This window comes from Lepidochelys kempii, chromosome 10, assembly GCF_965140285.1.
Source record: "Lepidochelys kempii isolate rLepKem1 chromosome 10, rLepKem1.hap1, whole genome shotgun sequence".
NCBI lineage: Eukaryota > Metazoa > Chordata > Testudines > Cheloniidae > Lepidochelys > Lepidochelys kempii.
The window spans coordinates 47,030,199-47,044,844 of NC_136389.1; the positions used below are offsets into that span (position 1 = coordinate 47,030,199).

General features: G+C 47.3%; 1 protein-coding gene across 1 annotated transcript in view; it reads left to right on the forward strand.

Annotated features, from left to right (window-relative positions):
* ARID3B (AT-rich interaction domain 3B) overlaps nucleotides 1–12,794 on the forward strand; it is a 47,850-nt gene extending 35,056 nt beyond the window's left edge. Inside the window, exons 6-10 of the mRNA XM_073363265.2 lie at nucleotides 895–1,154; nucleotides 2,202–2,459; nucleotides 5,330–5,440; nucleotides 6,779–7,093; nucleotides 8,690–12,794. Coding sequence (XP_073219366.2) covers nucleotides 895–1,154; nucleotides 2,202–2,459; nucleotides 5,330–5,440; nucleotides 6,779–6,933 — 784 coding nt within the window. The 3' untranslated portion in view covers nucleotides 6,934–7,093; nucleotides 8,690–12,794. The remainder of the gene's footprint in view (nucleotides 1–894; nucleotides 1,155–2,201; nucleotides 2,460–5,329; nucleotides 5,441–6,778; nucleotides 7,094–8,689) is intronic.
* Nucleotides 12,795–14,646: the final 1,852 nt, after the last annotated feature.

Genomic DNA, 14,646 nt, shown 5'->3' on the forward strand with positions numbered 1-14,646 from the left:
TGCATGGGAGCTTTGGCCCCTATCCTTCTGAACCTTGAAGGCGCAAAAGGGCTAGGGACCCCTAATGTGCACTAGATCAGTTGCCTAGGTGGGAGCCCTCCTCTGATGCACCTTGGGAGCTTGGCAATTCTTTGGGCTCAGAGAAAGGAGAATTTCTCCAGTGACCCTCCCTACGGCCATTCAGGAAAGCATCTCCCTCCTCAGTTGCTTGGGCCAAGGGAGCACCAGTAATCTAGTCACATAAGTTCAGATAAGGGAATTCACGTTGCTTATGTCAATTTTCTTCCAATCAGAAGAGCTTTGCTGTCTCAGAGAGTGAGGTGCCTGCTCTATTTTATTTTTCTTTTCTATGTAATTTACTTAGAACAAACCCCTAAAACCCACCAAAGAAATTCCAGGAGAGGGGGGCAAAACCAAGAGATGATTATGGTTGTACAGCTTATCACTCGAGTCAAGCAATTTGAAAGTTAGAATTGATCCCTTAACTCTTCCCTTTGTGCATAAGCATTCAAATAATGATCTTTAATTGTATGACCATGCAAAATTTCTTAAAGACAATATTATGTCACACACTTTCTTTCAACTTCCTTAGAGTTACACATGTAGCATCATGTAGTAGGGTGCTGTCCTCTGCAAAGGCTGGACTATGAGTCCATGAAAGTCATCTGTTTGAAAACGACACCTGACACCCAAACTACACAGCTGGTGGCAGACTAAGCATAAGACCACAAAGCAAAAATGAATAGTGGTTGGCAGAGTTAGGCCTTCAAAGGGCCCAGTCCTGCAAGCACTCCTGAGCAATGCTTAGTACCATGAGAATTCCCATAATCTACTTTTTTCAGGTGCTGCTGAGTACACTTGCTTTGATCTCCCCTCTCCATGTGTTTCTCTCAGGTATATGAAGTACTTATATGCCTACGAATGTGAGAAGAAGTCCCTTAGCTCTCCTGCTGAGCTGCAGGCTGCGATCGATGGCAACAGGCGGGAAGGCAGACGGCCCAGCTACAGCTCCTCCTTGTTCAGTTATTCACCCACCACCACAGGGCCTCCTTCCCTCCTGTCTCCTCCAAAGATCCGCTTCCCGATCATCGGCCTGACCCCAGGCAGTGGAACCAGCAACTCCCGTCTCTCTCCAGCGGCAGCTCTCAGGAAAGGTCTGCTATTGACCTCTGTGCAGGACAGAGAATGTCTGGGGGGGGAGTAGGCAGTGGGTGAAATTCAATTTCAGTGTCTGGCCAAACTTGGGTAAAAGAAAGTTTGGGGACAGTGAGAGGACTTGGATGGCTCAGGGATACAGAGCCATCAAGCTCCAGGTTAACCAGTTTACGTATGCGCTGGGTCAGTAGCGGCAGCATTGTCATTGATACTGACTAATCACCCAGGACTGCAGAGCAGGATGAGAGAGGGAAGGATAGAGGAATGAGGACAGGACTGGGATCAACCAGGAGTTACTGGGACTCTAGACCCAGCTCCAGGTCTGACTTCCTCTGCTGCCTTAGGCAAGTCACTTAACCTGTGTGCATCCCTAGTTCCCCATCTGTAAAATGGTGGGTAATTCCCAGCAATGTGGTGGAGATTAATTAGCTAATCTTTGTTAGTTGTGTGAAGGTCAAAACTGTGATGGAAGTGCTAAATCCTGTTAGGAAGTGTGAGTGATGCTATTAGAGGTTGTGAAAATAAGCAGCCACCCCATCTTGGGGGCGGATTGGAAATATTCTGGTAAATTTCAGAGGAAAAAAGAAAGGGCAGGGGGTGTCTCATCTGCTCACTTTAGTGCAAGTCTCCGAAGGAGTTTCAGAAGCCCAGATCCTCAAAGGATTCAGGCTCCTGATGTTCATTGGTTTCAGTGGCTATTAGGAGCCTAAATACCTTTGAGGATCTAGGCCAGGCAGACTACACCAAAATGGAGTTAAGATTACTCCAGCAAAGAGAGCAAGGAAGGTAATTCTGTTTGAGGAGTAGCAGTTCCATTTGGGAATGATGGCGGGATTTCTGTGCCCTGGAAGCGTGAGCTGATGTTGGTAGAAACAGTCCCGTACAGTGGGAACAGGCCACAGGCTGCCATGAAATGGACTAGTAGTGTTTGGTTTGTCAGAGCAGCATTGTTGTCCCATTGTCCCCCTTCCACACTGGGCTTCAAAAGCTAAATGCTTGCACTGGGAAACTCTGTGCGGAGCTTGAGTGACTGATTGCTTTTCTAGGCGATGGCATCCCTCTGACTGTGTCCATGCCAAATCGCATTGCCATGCCAGTGACCTTGGCTAACCAGCAGGCAACTGTAGCAGCAAGGACGGCCACTTTGGAACAGCTGCGGGAGAGGCTGGAGGCTGGAGAGCCGCCGGAGAAGAAACTCTCACGGATGACAGAGGAGGAGCAGCGGCTTGTCCAGCAGGCACTTCAGCGCAACCTGTTCAGTGTGGCACGGCAGATCCCCATGAAGATCAAAATCAATGGCAGGGGTGAGGAGGCTCCCATGCTAAATGAGGGGGGATTTGTGTGCTGGAGTGAGCACCCCCAAAGAGAGGAAGTCTTTCTTTAAACCCTGGGTATGTGGGCTTCACCTCAGTGCAGGACTTTAGGCGGTGGCACCCTTGCACTTATGCAACCTATCCCACTCTTTTGGGTGCGCCCACCCAGCCCATCAGCCAGAGTACCTTACCCTGGTCTGTTCTGATTCTAGTGCCAATGTGCTGCCGCAGGGCATGAATTCCCAAACTTCCCTTTGCTGCGCCTGTCTTGGAGACTAAGGTGTGGCACCACCTCTTAGCTTCCCTGTCACTAAAGGCGGCAGCTTTTCATATACAGATTTCAGAAGGCAGCTAGGATGTCATGGGTATACAGTGTGTAGGAAGCCCAGGTCATAGGTGGGGAGTAAGCTGGATGGGGATCTGCATTTGTTGCTTGAGGGCCCTACTTATTATCCAGAGCTGAGTCTGGGCTTTTTTAAAGGGTCACGTGACATCTCAGATAAGGTTGGGGCTAGCGATGGTATTGCCAGTAACTGCTTCCAAGGAGAGAGGACCCTGCTTCTCCTTAGTATAGATTAATATGCCACTGCCCTGCTCCCAGCCTCCAGGGAAAAGCCCCTGGCATTCTGTTGGGAGGTGACTGCCCCAAATCATAGCCTCCAGGCCCCTGCAGGCTGAGTTAGAGGTTTGAGTGTAAGCCACACTCATGGCCAGGGGAAACTACCACTGAAAGTACTGGGTAAGTGGAGATTCCATCCTTAAAGGTCACTTGTCAGAATCAATGTAATTTTAATGTGACTTCCAAAGCTGATTAAACAGCACAGCACTTCCACCTATCTGCCCTGGGGGCTGCAGTTAGATGGAGAGTGAAGCTAGCAGTGTCTCAGAAGATTTCAGTCCAACAGCTGTTTTCTCTTCTTCAAACGTTTTGATCCATTTAAATTAAAGAGCTCAAGCTCCATCTAATTGCACCTTCTGAGGCAGACACTAGGCCACAAAGGGTTGACGTTGAGTGGGGGAAGGGAAAGGGTTGTTCTGCTGGCCATTGCACTTTATTCAACAGGAGCAGTGCTGCAGTGTGAAGCTCTGGTTGAGAGAAATACATGTGGCATGAGGTCAGACAGATCTTGGTCCTACTGAAGCTGATGGAAGCGTTGTCACTAGCTTCAGTTGGACCAAGATTTTGCTTCCCTAAGACTATGGACCTACTTAAATTTCACACTTAAACTTCCTTAAAAAGGAATAGTGTGTGAGAGGAAGGGCAAACTTTGTGGTATGCCTTAAATCCTCTCCACCTTGCTAATGTCCTTCCCTTATCTCTCCTCGCACTGCTTCTGGCATTAAGATGCAGTTGTAGCCTCTACACCTAAAAACACGCTGATGGAGGCAATGTGGCCTAGTAGATAGACCGCTGGACTGGATTCAAGGGAGATGGTTTCTATTTCTGGCTCTGCCAGAATGACCTTGGGCAAATTCACTTTTTCTTTCTTTGTCTCAGTTTCCCCATCTGTAAAATGGAAATAATTGTACTGACCTCCTTTGTAAAGTGATTTGAAATCTACTGACGAAAAACATTATAGAAAAGCTAGGGATTGTTCCTATTATCTTAAGAACCACTCTTGGGTTAAATACTAGTTATGTCAATAGCAGTCCTTGCTGAGACAGCAGCCATGATATCCCAGAAGGAATGCAACATCAGATGGGAACTGGAAAAACGTGTAAGATTTACACAGAAGATTTTAGTCTGAGGTGTCACCCTTGTGCATTTCCACAGGAAAAGCTCTTCTGTCCTTACTTGGCATTTGCACACTAACACAAAACCAGCACCTCATTGTGAGAGGTCATTGCGATGTGATGCTGCTGCTTCACAAACTCTGAGCAGGATTTTAGGGCCAGGGGATGTCCCACAAAGCCGGGTGATGGGGGAACAATCCCATGTCTTTTTCCACAGATATCACAGAATTGTAATGTATCTAGTTTCTAGTGCAGCAGCTTAAAAAGGGGTCCCCAGGTATGTTCATCAAGGGAGGACAAGGTGTGACCTGTTCTAAAGGTGACCAATGTCTCTTTCTGTCTCTTATTCCTCTCCTGAGTCTGGTATTTCAGAAGATTTTGCTCCCTCAGCTGGCAGGCAGCGGTACTACAGCCTAGCCATTGCTAACTGAGGGTATGTCTACATTGCAATAAAACACAGGCACACACCTGCAGCTGGCCTGTGGCAGCTGACTCAGGCTTGAGCTGCGGTGCTGTACAACTGCAGTGTAGATATTCAGGCTCAGGCGAGAGCCGAGAGAGCAGTGGAGGTTTCAGAATGAAGCTGAATAAAGCTACATGCTACCTATGTATCAAATAATCAGTGGGTTTCTAACCAGTTACCTCTGAAGGGCCAGGGTTGGGATCTGGCAGTGGTCACAAATGAAACAAGTTTAGTATTGTCAAACGTCAGACAGCTCTTCACATTTACAAAAGCCTTTTTCTCCATTCAGCACCCTATGACTCGCTACTCTGGGCGTGAGGGAGTGTACTGACAGAGCTGTACGGGGAAACCTTACGTAACACTTTCCTGCATTCTGCTTTTCTTGAAATCTTGTCATTTAATAGAAGCTGATTGTAAGCAGTCCAGTGTACTTCACGGCCGGCAGGCGGGAGCGATGTGCTTCCAAATTTCAGAGTCCTTCCCCCCACAAAGCAGGCCACCGGTTCATGAGTCGGCCTTGTGGGACTGGGGGGCAGGGAGGGCTTGGTTCAGTTTTCACTGCAGAGGGGAGGTGAAAGAAGGACCCTCTAAGCACTAGATTGTCCCTGGGTAGTGCAGTGGAGACCCAGCGCAACCTAACTCACAACTCTCCTTTCCCCAACAGAAGATAAACCAGATGCCGCGGCGGCGGCGGCGGCTGCGGCATTGCATTTGTCACCCAGCGGCATTGGGAGTATTAACATGTCTGTGGAGATTAACGGCACAATCTATGCTGGTGAGAAAGCAACAGCTGCCCAGAGCAGTGGTGCAGCAGGGGAAAGCAGCTCTTGTTTGAATGCAGGATACTTTTAATGGATATAAATTTGCCAAACACAAAACCCAAAACTTTCGTTGCTTTGAGAGAGCCTTGAGTTGACACAGGAGCTGCTTTTCCACAGTCCTCTGCACCGCTCTGTCAAGATGGCCCCTTCTTATGTTTTTTTTAATATATTCAAGATCCTTCTAAATGCTACTGCTTGGCCATTCCGCCTTTGTGTGTGCTGTTTATAGATATTCTGATCACTTTGCCCAGTTTTCGGATTTGATCTCTGTGTACACTGGTCCTCTGCCTGAGGGTACATCTGCACTTCAGTCAGGAGATGTGATTGCAGCCCGTGTAGACATACCTGAGCTAGATTGGGTCTAGCGAGGCCAAAGCGAGCTTGAGTAACGATATCCGTGAAGCCATGGCAGCCGAGGCTGTGGCTGCTCAAGTGCATACACAGGGTTCTGGGTGGGTGGGGTTTGCCCATGCAGCCACGCTTTCACTATATTGTTGTTCGAGCTAGCTAGATCAAAGCTAGTTCAGGTCTGTCTACGTGTGCTGCAACCGCATCTCCTGATTGCAGGTTAGACACACCCATAGAGTGAAGTAGTTTTGATTGCAGAGCTTCTGTACAAGCAGCATTTCACTGTAATGCGAGAAAGAACTATCTAGCAAGACATCCCTCCCTACCTTCACCCTGAGAGTGGTACCAGGGCTGCCTTTCGTCCCTTGCTGCTATAGGAGATACCGCCAGCCCTGAGTGAAGGGGAACTTTTGGAATCTCTCTCTCCTCGTGCTGAGAAGCAGCTTTAACCAGACTAGCTTCTCTTCACCCCCTTCTGAGGAGTGTCAATTTCTCTTTACATTCCTCACTCCTGCTCAGTTGGGTGGTGATCCCCTCTGAAGGCCACATTTAACACTTCTCTAGGTGGGTGCAGAGTGCTGCATTCCCAGTGGCGTAGCTCAGTGGAACTCAGTTCTAGCGGAGCGAAAGTGTATTGAAAACGGCATCGAAGCTGTTGGGGATTTTCAAGCAAAGCGTCACTCTATCAGCCTTTGTTCTAAGCAAGTTCTGCTGTATTCGTTCCAGTTGCACTGTTGCTGCAGCTTCCTGAACCTGCGTGATTGGATTGGGCTAACTCTCGCTGGTAGAATTCCCTGAGCCCTGTTCTAAAATCTCTGGGGTTGGTAGACTCTTCTCCTCTCCAGCCACGTACATCGGTGTGGGCTAGCCAGTTGCTTCTCCTTAAGCACTATGTTGTTCTGGTGTCTTAGTAACCCGATTCCAAATCCGTCTCTGTCCTGCAGGAGTTCTGTTTGCCCAGAAGCCCGTCGTCCATCTAATTGCAGGATCCAGCACTCAAAGCACCTGCAGTAGCAGCAGCAGCTCCCACTGCTCTCCTAGCCCAACCTCGTCCAGGGGCACCCCCAGCGCAGAGCCCTCAACCAGCTGGTCTCTCTGATGGATGGGGGAGCGGGCTGTCTCTCTCATTAGCCTCAGGCAGCTTTGCCCTCTCCGTTCAAGGCAGAGAGCGAGCCAGGAAGGAGTCGCACAGATTACCTCATCTCAAGGAACCTGCTCTGCGGTTGGTCAATGGCCAGACGATGAAACCTTCTGTGCTGGCGAGTTTGCATTGCCTGTTTGTCCAGCTTTTTTTATTATTTTTTCAGGTTTGACTGTGTTCCTGCTGCGGGGTTGGGGCGAAGGGAAGGGGGCATGCGGCATTTTTCCATCAGGGATTGTCTCTAGGGGCTGTGGGTTTGCAGATGACTGAGACATCATCATGGCAGGAGGAAGGAGCAAGGAGGTAGTAATTGGGGTGAGGGAAGGGTTCCTGTTCTCTAATCAACAGCTGCGTGGACTTCCCTAATATAACATAGTGTATTGACAATCCTACACCCAGAGCACCTTTGGTCTCTTTTCACCTTGTATTTGTTCCCTCTTGCGGTCGCTTGCAGAGGAGTTGTGCAGGTTGATAGCGAGCAAGTCTCATCTAGTCGTCCATTCTGTCTCCACTGTGTTCAGCCTCCTGATGCTGTCTCCTGTGTGTTAGACTAGGCTGAAGGGCAAATGGTCACTAATGCTGGATTCACAGGAGACTTGCATGACTTCTTCCTCCTTTGGCATCTACCTCTCTAGGGTCCTGGCAGCACACGGAGGACTCTCCCACCTCTGTATCTGATACACCGAGATGGATACGGTCTTTAGTCCAGCTAGTCATCTCCCATGGCCAGTGCAAACCTGGACCCTACTGTTTTTTCCAGGCCTTTGCCCCGCCTAGTTTTAAATGCCCCACCAATGGCCCTTGCACTGCTTCCCTTGCGGGAGCATTGGACAGGCTAAATAAACTCACCACTGCAGCCTTTATCTTGATAGTCATCCTGACTTTTCTGTTGCTTGATGTCATCCCTTTGCTCCTAGTTCTAGCCCCTTGGCCCTTGATAGAACTGGGTTTGCACCAAATGGTGATTTCGTGCAGCGCTTCCTCTCCTGTGTGTTTCATTAGCCTCTCCATCCTGTCCCCACACAGACACATCAGCTGCGGGCCACTGTCACCCAAAGGAGATACGAGGTGATGCTGGCAATCTGCTGAGCTGTGTGTTTATGTCTATTCATGTACTACACACTTTTTTCAGTTGGGCTCTTGCCAGGTATCTTGCAGCATACTCCAAATCACAGCCATCATTCACAAGGCTCACCTGGGCTAAAGGGACAGAAGAGCCAGACCTGGGACAGCTCCACATGGGTGCATCCCAGTTGAATGAGGACATGGGCCTCTGGTTGCAGAGAGAGGGAAGAAAATCTCCACCCATTCCCAGTAAATTCCCGATGTGGGGAGCAAGGGCTGCTTTAGTCCATCATTCCTCCTTTGTCAGCCAAGTTAGTTCCTTGGCTCACTTCCATTGACCCAGCTCCTTGCTGTTGCACTCCCCGCACGCAGGCACCCGTGCTGTCCTCTCCCCTCCCGCAGCACATAGGACAGGTTCTTCCCTGCCCTTGTGACGTTCTCACAGTCTGTGGATCTGAGCCTTCCCGCCCCCGCCCTGGTGATGTCTCTTCCATCATGCAGGCCTGAGTCAGGTTCTTTTGAGCAGATGAAATACCTCAGATATGGACTTGTTATTGTGTTACCTCTTCAGGAAGTATTGGCATATCTTAAAGCTTGTTTTTATATGTGTTTTGCTGACTTTGTTTTTAATTTTTATTTTTTATTGTAGCACCAAAGACAACAAAGCTGAGTGAAGGAGCAGGTGGCTTCCCTGTCCTTAGCATAGCCTGGAGACAGTTCCAGCAGCATTGACCCAGGAGCTGGGCATGCGGACAGGGCAATAGAGGAGGACAGATGCAGGTAGAGAAGGAAAAGAGGGCAGTTTTATTTCTCAGGCTGGCTTGAGTTTCAGGATTTCCCCTCAGAGTGAACGGTGGGGTGTCCCCAGTGGGGTTCAAGTGGTCCCAATGTGTGTTACAGAACTCTGTGATCTAGTACTGGGCTTATTTTTAGCAAGTTTTAGTAGAACAGCTTTGAAGATAACAATCCTGTCTACACTATAGATTTTGCTAGGCCTCCTGATGTGTTAAAGTACAGTTCACTCTTCCAGTGTGGGCAGGACCAAACACCTGAATTGTGCTGCAGCTTTGGATTTTACCAGTAGGATTCGGTCACACAGATAAAAATACACCTGAGTCCTGTTTATGCGATGAGACCAAACCATGTTGTGTGCTACCGTATTGTACCCAAATGGTGCATTGTGGTAGCTTTTCATGGAGCAGACAGGACCTAAATACTGGAATGTGTTCTAGGTTCTGCTTTCACTTACGTTGTAAAGGCCTGTGTTACCAAACTCTGCAACCATCCCCATATTTAGGGGGTTGAAATACAATTTGGTAACATAAGTCTAATCGACATTGTAACTCTCTTCACAGGCAAGATGATCAGCTGGCTTGAAATTAGTTTGTTATAGCATGGTCTGTTGGGCTGTCATGTTACCCACTGAAACACGCAGCGTGCAGTGCCCTTTCAGATCTGTCTGTACTTGGAGCAAAGCCGTGCTAGCTCCCACCATGTGTGTGAAAGGTTATTGCTCGCAGGGTTCTAGCACGGTTTCTTTGGGCAGTGGTTTTTCAGAGAGTCCTGCTGCAGACTGATCCCCCTCAGCAATCTATTGGACGGTTTTCAATCATAGTTCTAAGGCAACAGTCCCTGTTAGCAACAGTCACGCATTACATGGTCATAACTAGCCCAGTTCTGCTCTCGGTGTCTAAAGAATCTAAGGGGTTCTCTGCTCTACACAGGCAAGCAGTCAATGTTGGAGGATGGCCTAACAGTCACCTAGCCATGTTATCACTCAATTGGCTCTTGCCTGTGTAGATGGGACAGAACCATCTTATCAGATTGGTATTACAGCCCTCTGAAGGCAAGGGGCCTGATTCTCCTCTTACTTATCTGGATGTAAATTATGAGTTAACTCAATTGAAGCCAGTATAAAATTAGTTTGAGATGAGAATTCAACCCAGGGGCAACCGAACAGCTTAGTGACATTGTTAGAACACCCAACACCTCGAGGCAAGATCAAACTGCATTAAGAGGTTTGATGGACTGTAATACTAGGATAACTTACCTCAAGTCAGCTTGCCTGCACAGCTGGAAATTAAGCCATTGCACATTTTCCCCTCTCTCCAGCCCATAAATGTCACAGATGCCTCCCCGTCGTCCGAAAGTACATTTAAGTAAGAGCTTATAAACTGATCCGAGGTTCTCTGTACTGAAATTGTAAGGTACCACTTTGGGAGCCAGTCTCGGGTCAGGCTGCTGGAGCAAGCTCCGAACTGTGAACAAAGCACCTTCTAACATCAAAAGCATTTAACCTCAGTGTGGGGGATGCACACTGGGCCTGAGCCAAAGCCCACTGAAGCTAATCCCTCCAGGGGGAGGGATAGCCCAGTGGTTGGAGCATTGGCCTGTTAAACCCAGGATTGTGAGTTCAGTCCTTGAGGGCGCCATTTAGGGATCGGGGGCAAAAATTGGGGATTGGTCCTGCTTTGAGCAGGGGGTTGGACTAGGTCCCTTCCAACCCTGATATTCTATGACTAATAGGGAGTTTTTCCACTGACCTCAGTAGACTTTGGATCAGGCCCATTATAAAAAACTGGCGGTAACTTTATAACAAATTGTTTAAAAGAGTATTTTCCCAATGATAGGTGGCTAATCAATAAATAACCCCAGTGTAACAATCACTGCGGATGGCTCCAAGAGGAAGGGTGTCCTAACTGGCTGGTGAAATGGTAATTTCTCTCCTGGTGAAATATTCCAGGAGAACCATGATGCTCCATTTTTATATCTACTGTGTAACGTATCACAGCTTCAGACAGGGAGCCCTGTCCTCCAGAAGCAGCAGCAGCAGTGCCTTTGTGGGCACCGGCACGTCCCCTTAGTCCCAGAATTCTCTGCTTCTTTGTGATATGATCCATTACCACTCATGGAAAGAGCATGTACAATAGAACAGGTGACCAGACACTGAACAGTAAAGGCCAGGCTGGAGACTTAGAAGCCCAAGGGCCAGGTCTGATTTGCATATACAAATTTAATGAATGTGCTTTGAATAATTTCAATTTAAAACTAAGTACACCCATCCCTCACAGTCAGTCAGGCTTGATGGTGAATAAGAATCACTTGCTGGTTGAGTTCATCAGCAATAAAACCCTGCAATGGACAAGCTTTTTCCCCAACTTGATGCTCCAGTGAGAGTGGATCTGAGCCTGTGGTGGCGTTTTAGGCCTCAGGAGGTACCTACTGTAGGACGCTCCCCTGCCCGTGTGTATTAGTTTATATTATATGGCTTAGCTGGTCTCATTAGTAGACACTGTGACTTCTTTTTAACAGGCAGTCAAATTATTTATAATGCACCTGTCCGGAGGCAGGTTCTGCCTTGGGGCGTCCTCTCTCCTATTGCCTTCAGTGGAAGCTGTATGCACCCATGCATTTGTGGGGACCAGACTTTGGCCCTGATGCATTTGTGAATCTTGCAGACCTCCAGGGCATTTCATTGTCTCAAACTCTGAGATTTTTTTCCAGAGTCGGGGATCTTTATAATTGTCCTGTTTCTTTTTTGGGGGTGGGGGTGGGGATTATTTCCCAAGGATAGGGCTAGGGAATACCTACTTTTCCTTATGCTTTATTCTCTTGTCCTGGGGAGCAGAGGTTAATATTGGGTGTTTTGCTTGCGTATCACGTGCTACCATTGTGTTTTCTTGCACAGAAAGCTGCTCGAATCACTGAACCGATAAACTGCTTTGACACTACTAGAGTATTAATGTTTATAAGCTTTACACAGCTAGTCTGGAAATAGACAGGAACTAACAGATTGTTTTTTATCAAATTCAGGGAAAGAATAAAGTTGGGACGTGTAACAGATACCTCAGTAAAATAAGCTGCAACAATAAACTATTCTCTCATTAGCTGGCTACAAGGATCAGCCATTCAGACTGTGAATACTAACCCTTTCCCTAGCCTGAGCTTGATACTAGCACTTGGCTTGATGCACATTTTGCTTAGATCCAGATATTCCTGCTGAGCTGCCAGGTTTTAGGGACAGAGGTATAGAAACCAGCAGCAGATACAGGGTGGAGGGCTGGGAGTGGGGGCGTGTCTCCTCAGCTCCAATCCATTTAACTCAGAATATTGAAGATTGTATGGCACTCAGGGGTTTTGATATTGCAGGAAGGACTGTTCCTGGTGTGAAGTGTTCCGTTTTGCAGTGTGTCTAATCACCTTGAAACTCCAGAGCAATTAGGGTTTCGCAACAAGCAGCTAAAAGGGGCCATCTGGAGGCAAAGGTGCAGTGGGCCAGCAGCAGCAGCCTAGCGCTCTGTTTTCAGAATGAAGTGGGTGCAGACGTGCTGTCTGGTTTCCAAACCAGGTCCACACAGAGAGCCACCTCCTGTCCTCTTACATTCAATACCAGTGTTTTCTGGTAGTACATGAAGATGGAAAGGATGGAGTCCAGCTCAGAAACAAGCCTCAAACTGCACAGGCGGAGCTGTTCGCAATCAGCTCCTGGAACAAATGTGAATGTGTCACATAGTCCTTTGGTTGCTGCGTATGATCTCCAAATGGATTCAAACCAGAAGACATTTTAACTGAACAGCAGCAGCCTTGCTACTAGTTTTGTTACCTATTTAAAAAAAATGTGATAGCCTAGGCAGTGGATAAATACCTCAGACGTCTGCTTCCAACAAGTGTCTGTATATGTTGTTGTTGGGTTTTTCTATCTTACATGTTATCTGAATGTTTATATTCCAATAAACTTCTACCTCTTCATATGATGACCCTGCAAATATGTTTTGTTCCATTGACTGGGCTGGGAATCAAACTTGCCACTCCAGGTTTCTGGACTCAAGCTGACTTTTTAAACACAAATGGAAGATGCAGTAGTTTTATGGGCCACTATGCCTATGACCTTGCAGCTAACAGCCTCCCATTACAGATCTGTGCATGGTAAGGGGCCAGATACCAGTAACAGTTTGTACTTCTATAATGCCTTTCATCAGAGGATCTCCAAGCACTTGGCAGACATTAAGCGTCGGAGCCTTGAGCCAAATGAGTATTATCTGCATTTTACAGATGGCTAAATGAATATGCACAGACAAGGTGACATGCCATAAGCCACACATACATCAGTGTAAAGCCAGGAATAGAACTTGAGTACTGCCACTCGATTCCCAGCTCTGACCAGCAGGCGCACCCCATCCCAGTGTGAGATGGCTCCTTCTGAGAGAGAGAAAGAAGGACATATGCACACAACCACCCACCCACCCCTAACTACCTCCAGCAATATATGCCAAAGCTGTGTATTGGGGTTCTTAGCCCTTTTCCTATCCAGTTTTAGAGAATATTAGAGAGCTAAAATGAATTTGGTATGTTTTTTTAACATAAAGTGCTAGGAATTTAATCCTGGGTGGATTCCAGGTCCTAGATGTACACTGATGAAAATCCTATTATCCCTCTGCACCTGTTAGTGTGGGGGAAGTACCCCCAAAGACTAAAATGGAAGTAAACTAACACTTACAGATATGGATCTGTAAGTGTCAAGGCTGATCCCTGAACGAATCTGCCAAGTTCTTTTTCATTTTCTTTGTCTGATGGTCCCTAGGTTTTGCGAAGGGTTCTTTTATCTCGTTACAGTTCAGGGTTGGAGCTTGTCATATATACGTTTCCATCCAATCCTTTGGGAGATCCTCTTGGTGATGGTCCTTTTGTCTCAGACTCACACACCTATCAGGAGTGATGGGCCTGGTTTTGAAAAGTCTCTGCTGTTGACAGTGGAGTATGTGGATTGAGAGAGGATGCAGCCTTGCCCGTGTCATGATAGTAGGGCACTTGAGGATGAATTGAGCAACATTTTAAAACTACCCCAGTAAATTGAAAATTAACACAAAATTATCCCAATAAATTAATGAACAAAAATTTGTTTTGTTAATTTTTAATTTATTGGGGTAACTTTAAATGTGTTTCGCTCATACTCACTTCTGAGTGGAATTTTACGAGATGACTTAAGTGGCATGTTGCTGGGCCACAACTTGACGTTTGCTGTTTCAGAATTGGGCTTTAGTGTACTGCAGAATTCTGTGATTTCTGGGTATCGTCCTCTACTTCTGTGGCAGGGTTGGGAGGCTTAGATTTGTCAAGTGCTTGGAGATCCTGGGATGATCTGCAAGGTATTCTTAGATCAGCCCTAGAGTCTCCTGGGGGGCAGTGAGCCGGAAAAGTATCAATTTGTGACACATGTAGTGTGGGAACTAGCTGTAGGAGGCAGGAACTGGTTTCCAAATCCCTCCAACTGTACTATTCAGTGATTATAAGAACTTATAATACTTCAACTATTTTCTGGTTACTCAGGAGACCGCAGAGTTGTTCTTCCAGTTGTTGAACCAGTTTGGCAGTTGGATGGAAACTAGTTCCGATTCCTTCACATCAGAGTTTACCTGTCACCAGTGATGGCCTTGCTTTGGAAGTTGGCTCATTCTGGCACTTGGCACAAATACATAACTTCCATAATAGAAACCAGAGAAGGAAAATACCTCTTGGGTGCCATCTGATCTCCCCTACCCACCCCCCTCTGGTTCAGTTAGGGCAACCAGATGTCTCGATTTTATAGGGACAGTCGCAATATTTGGG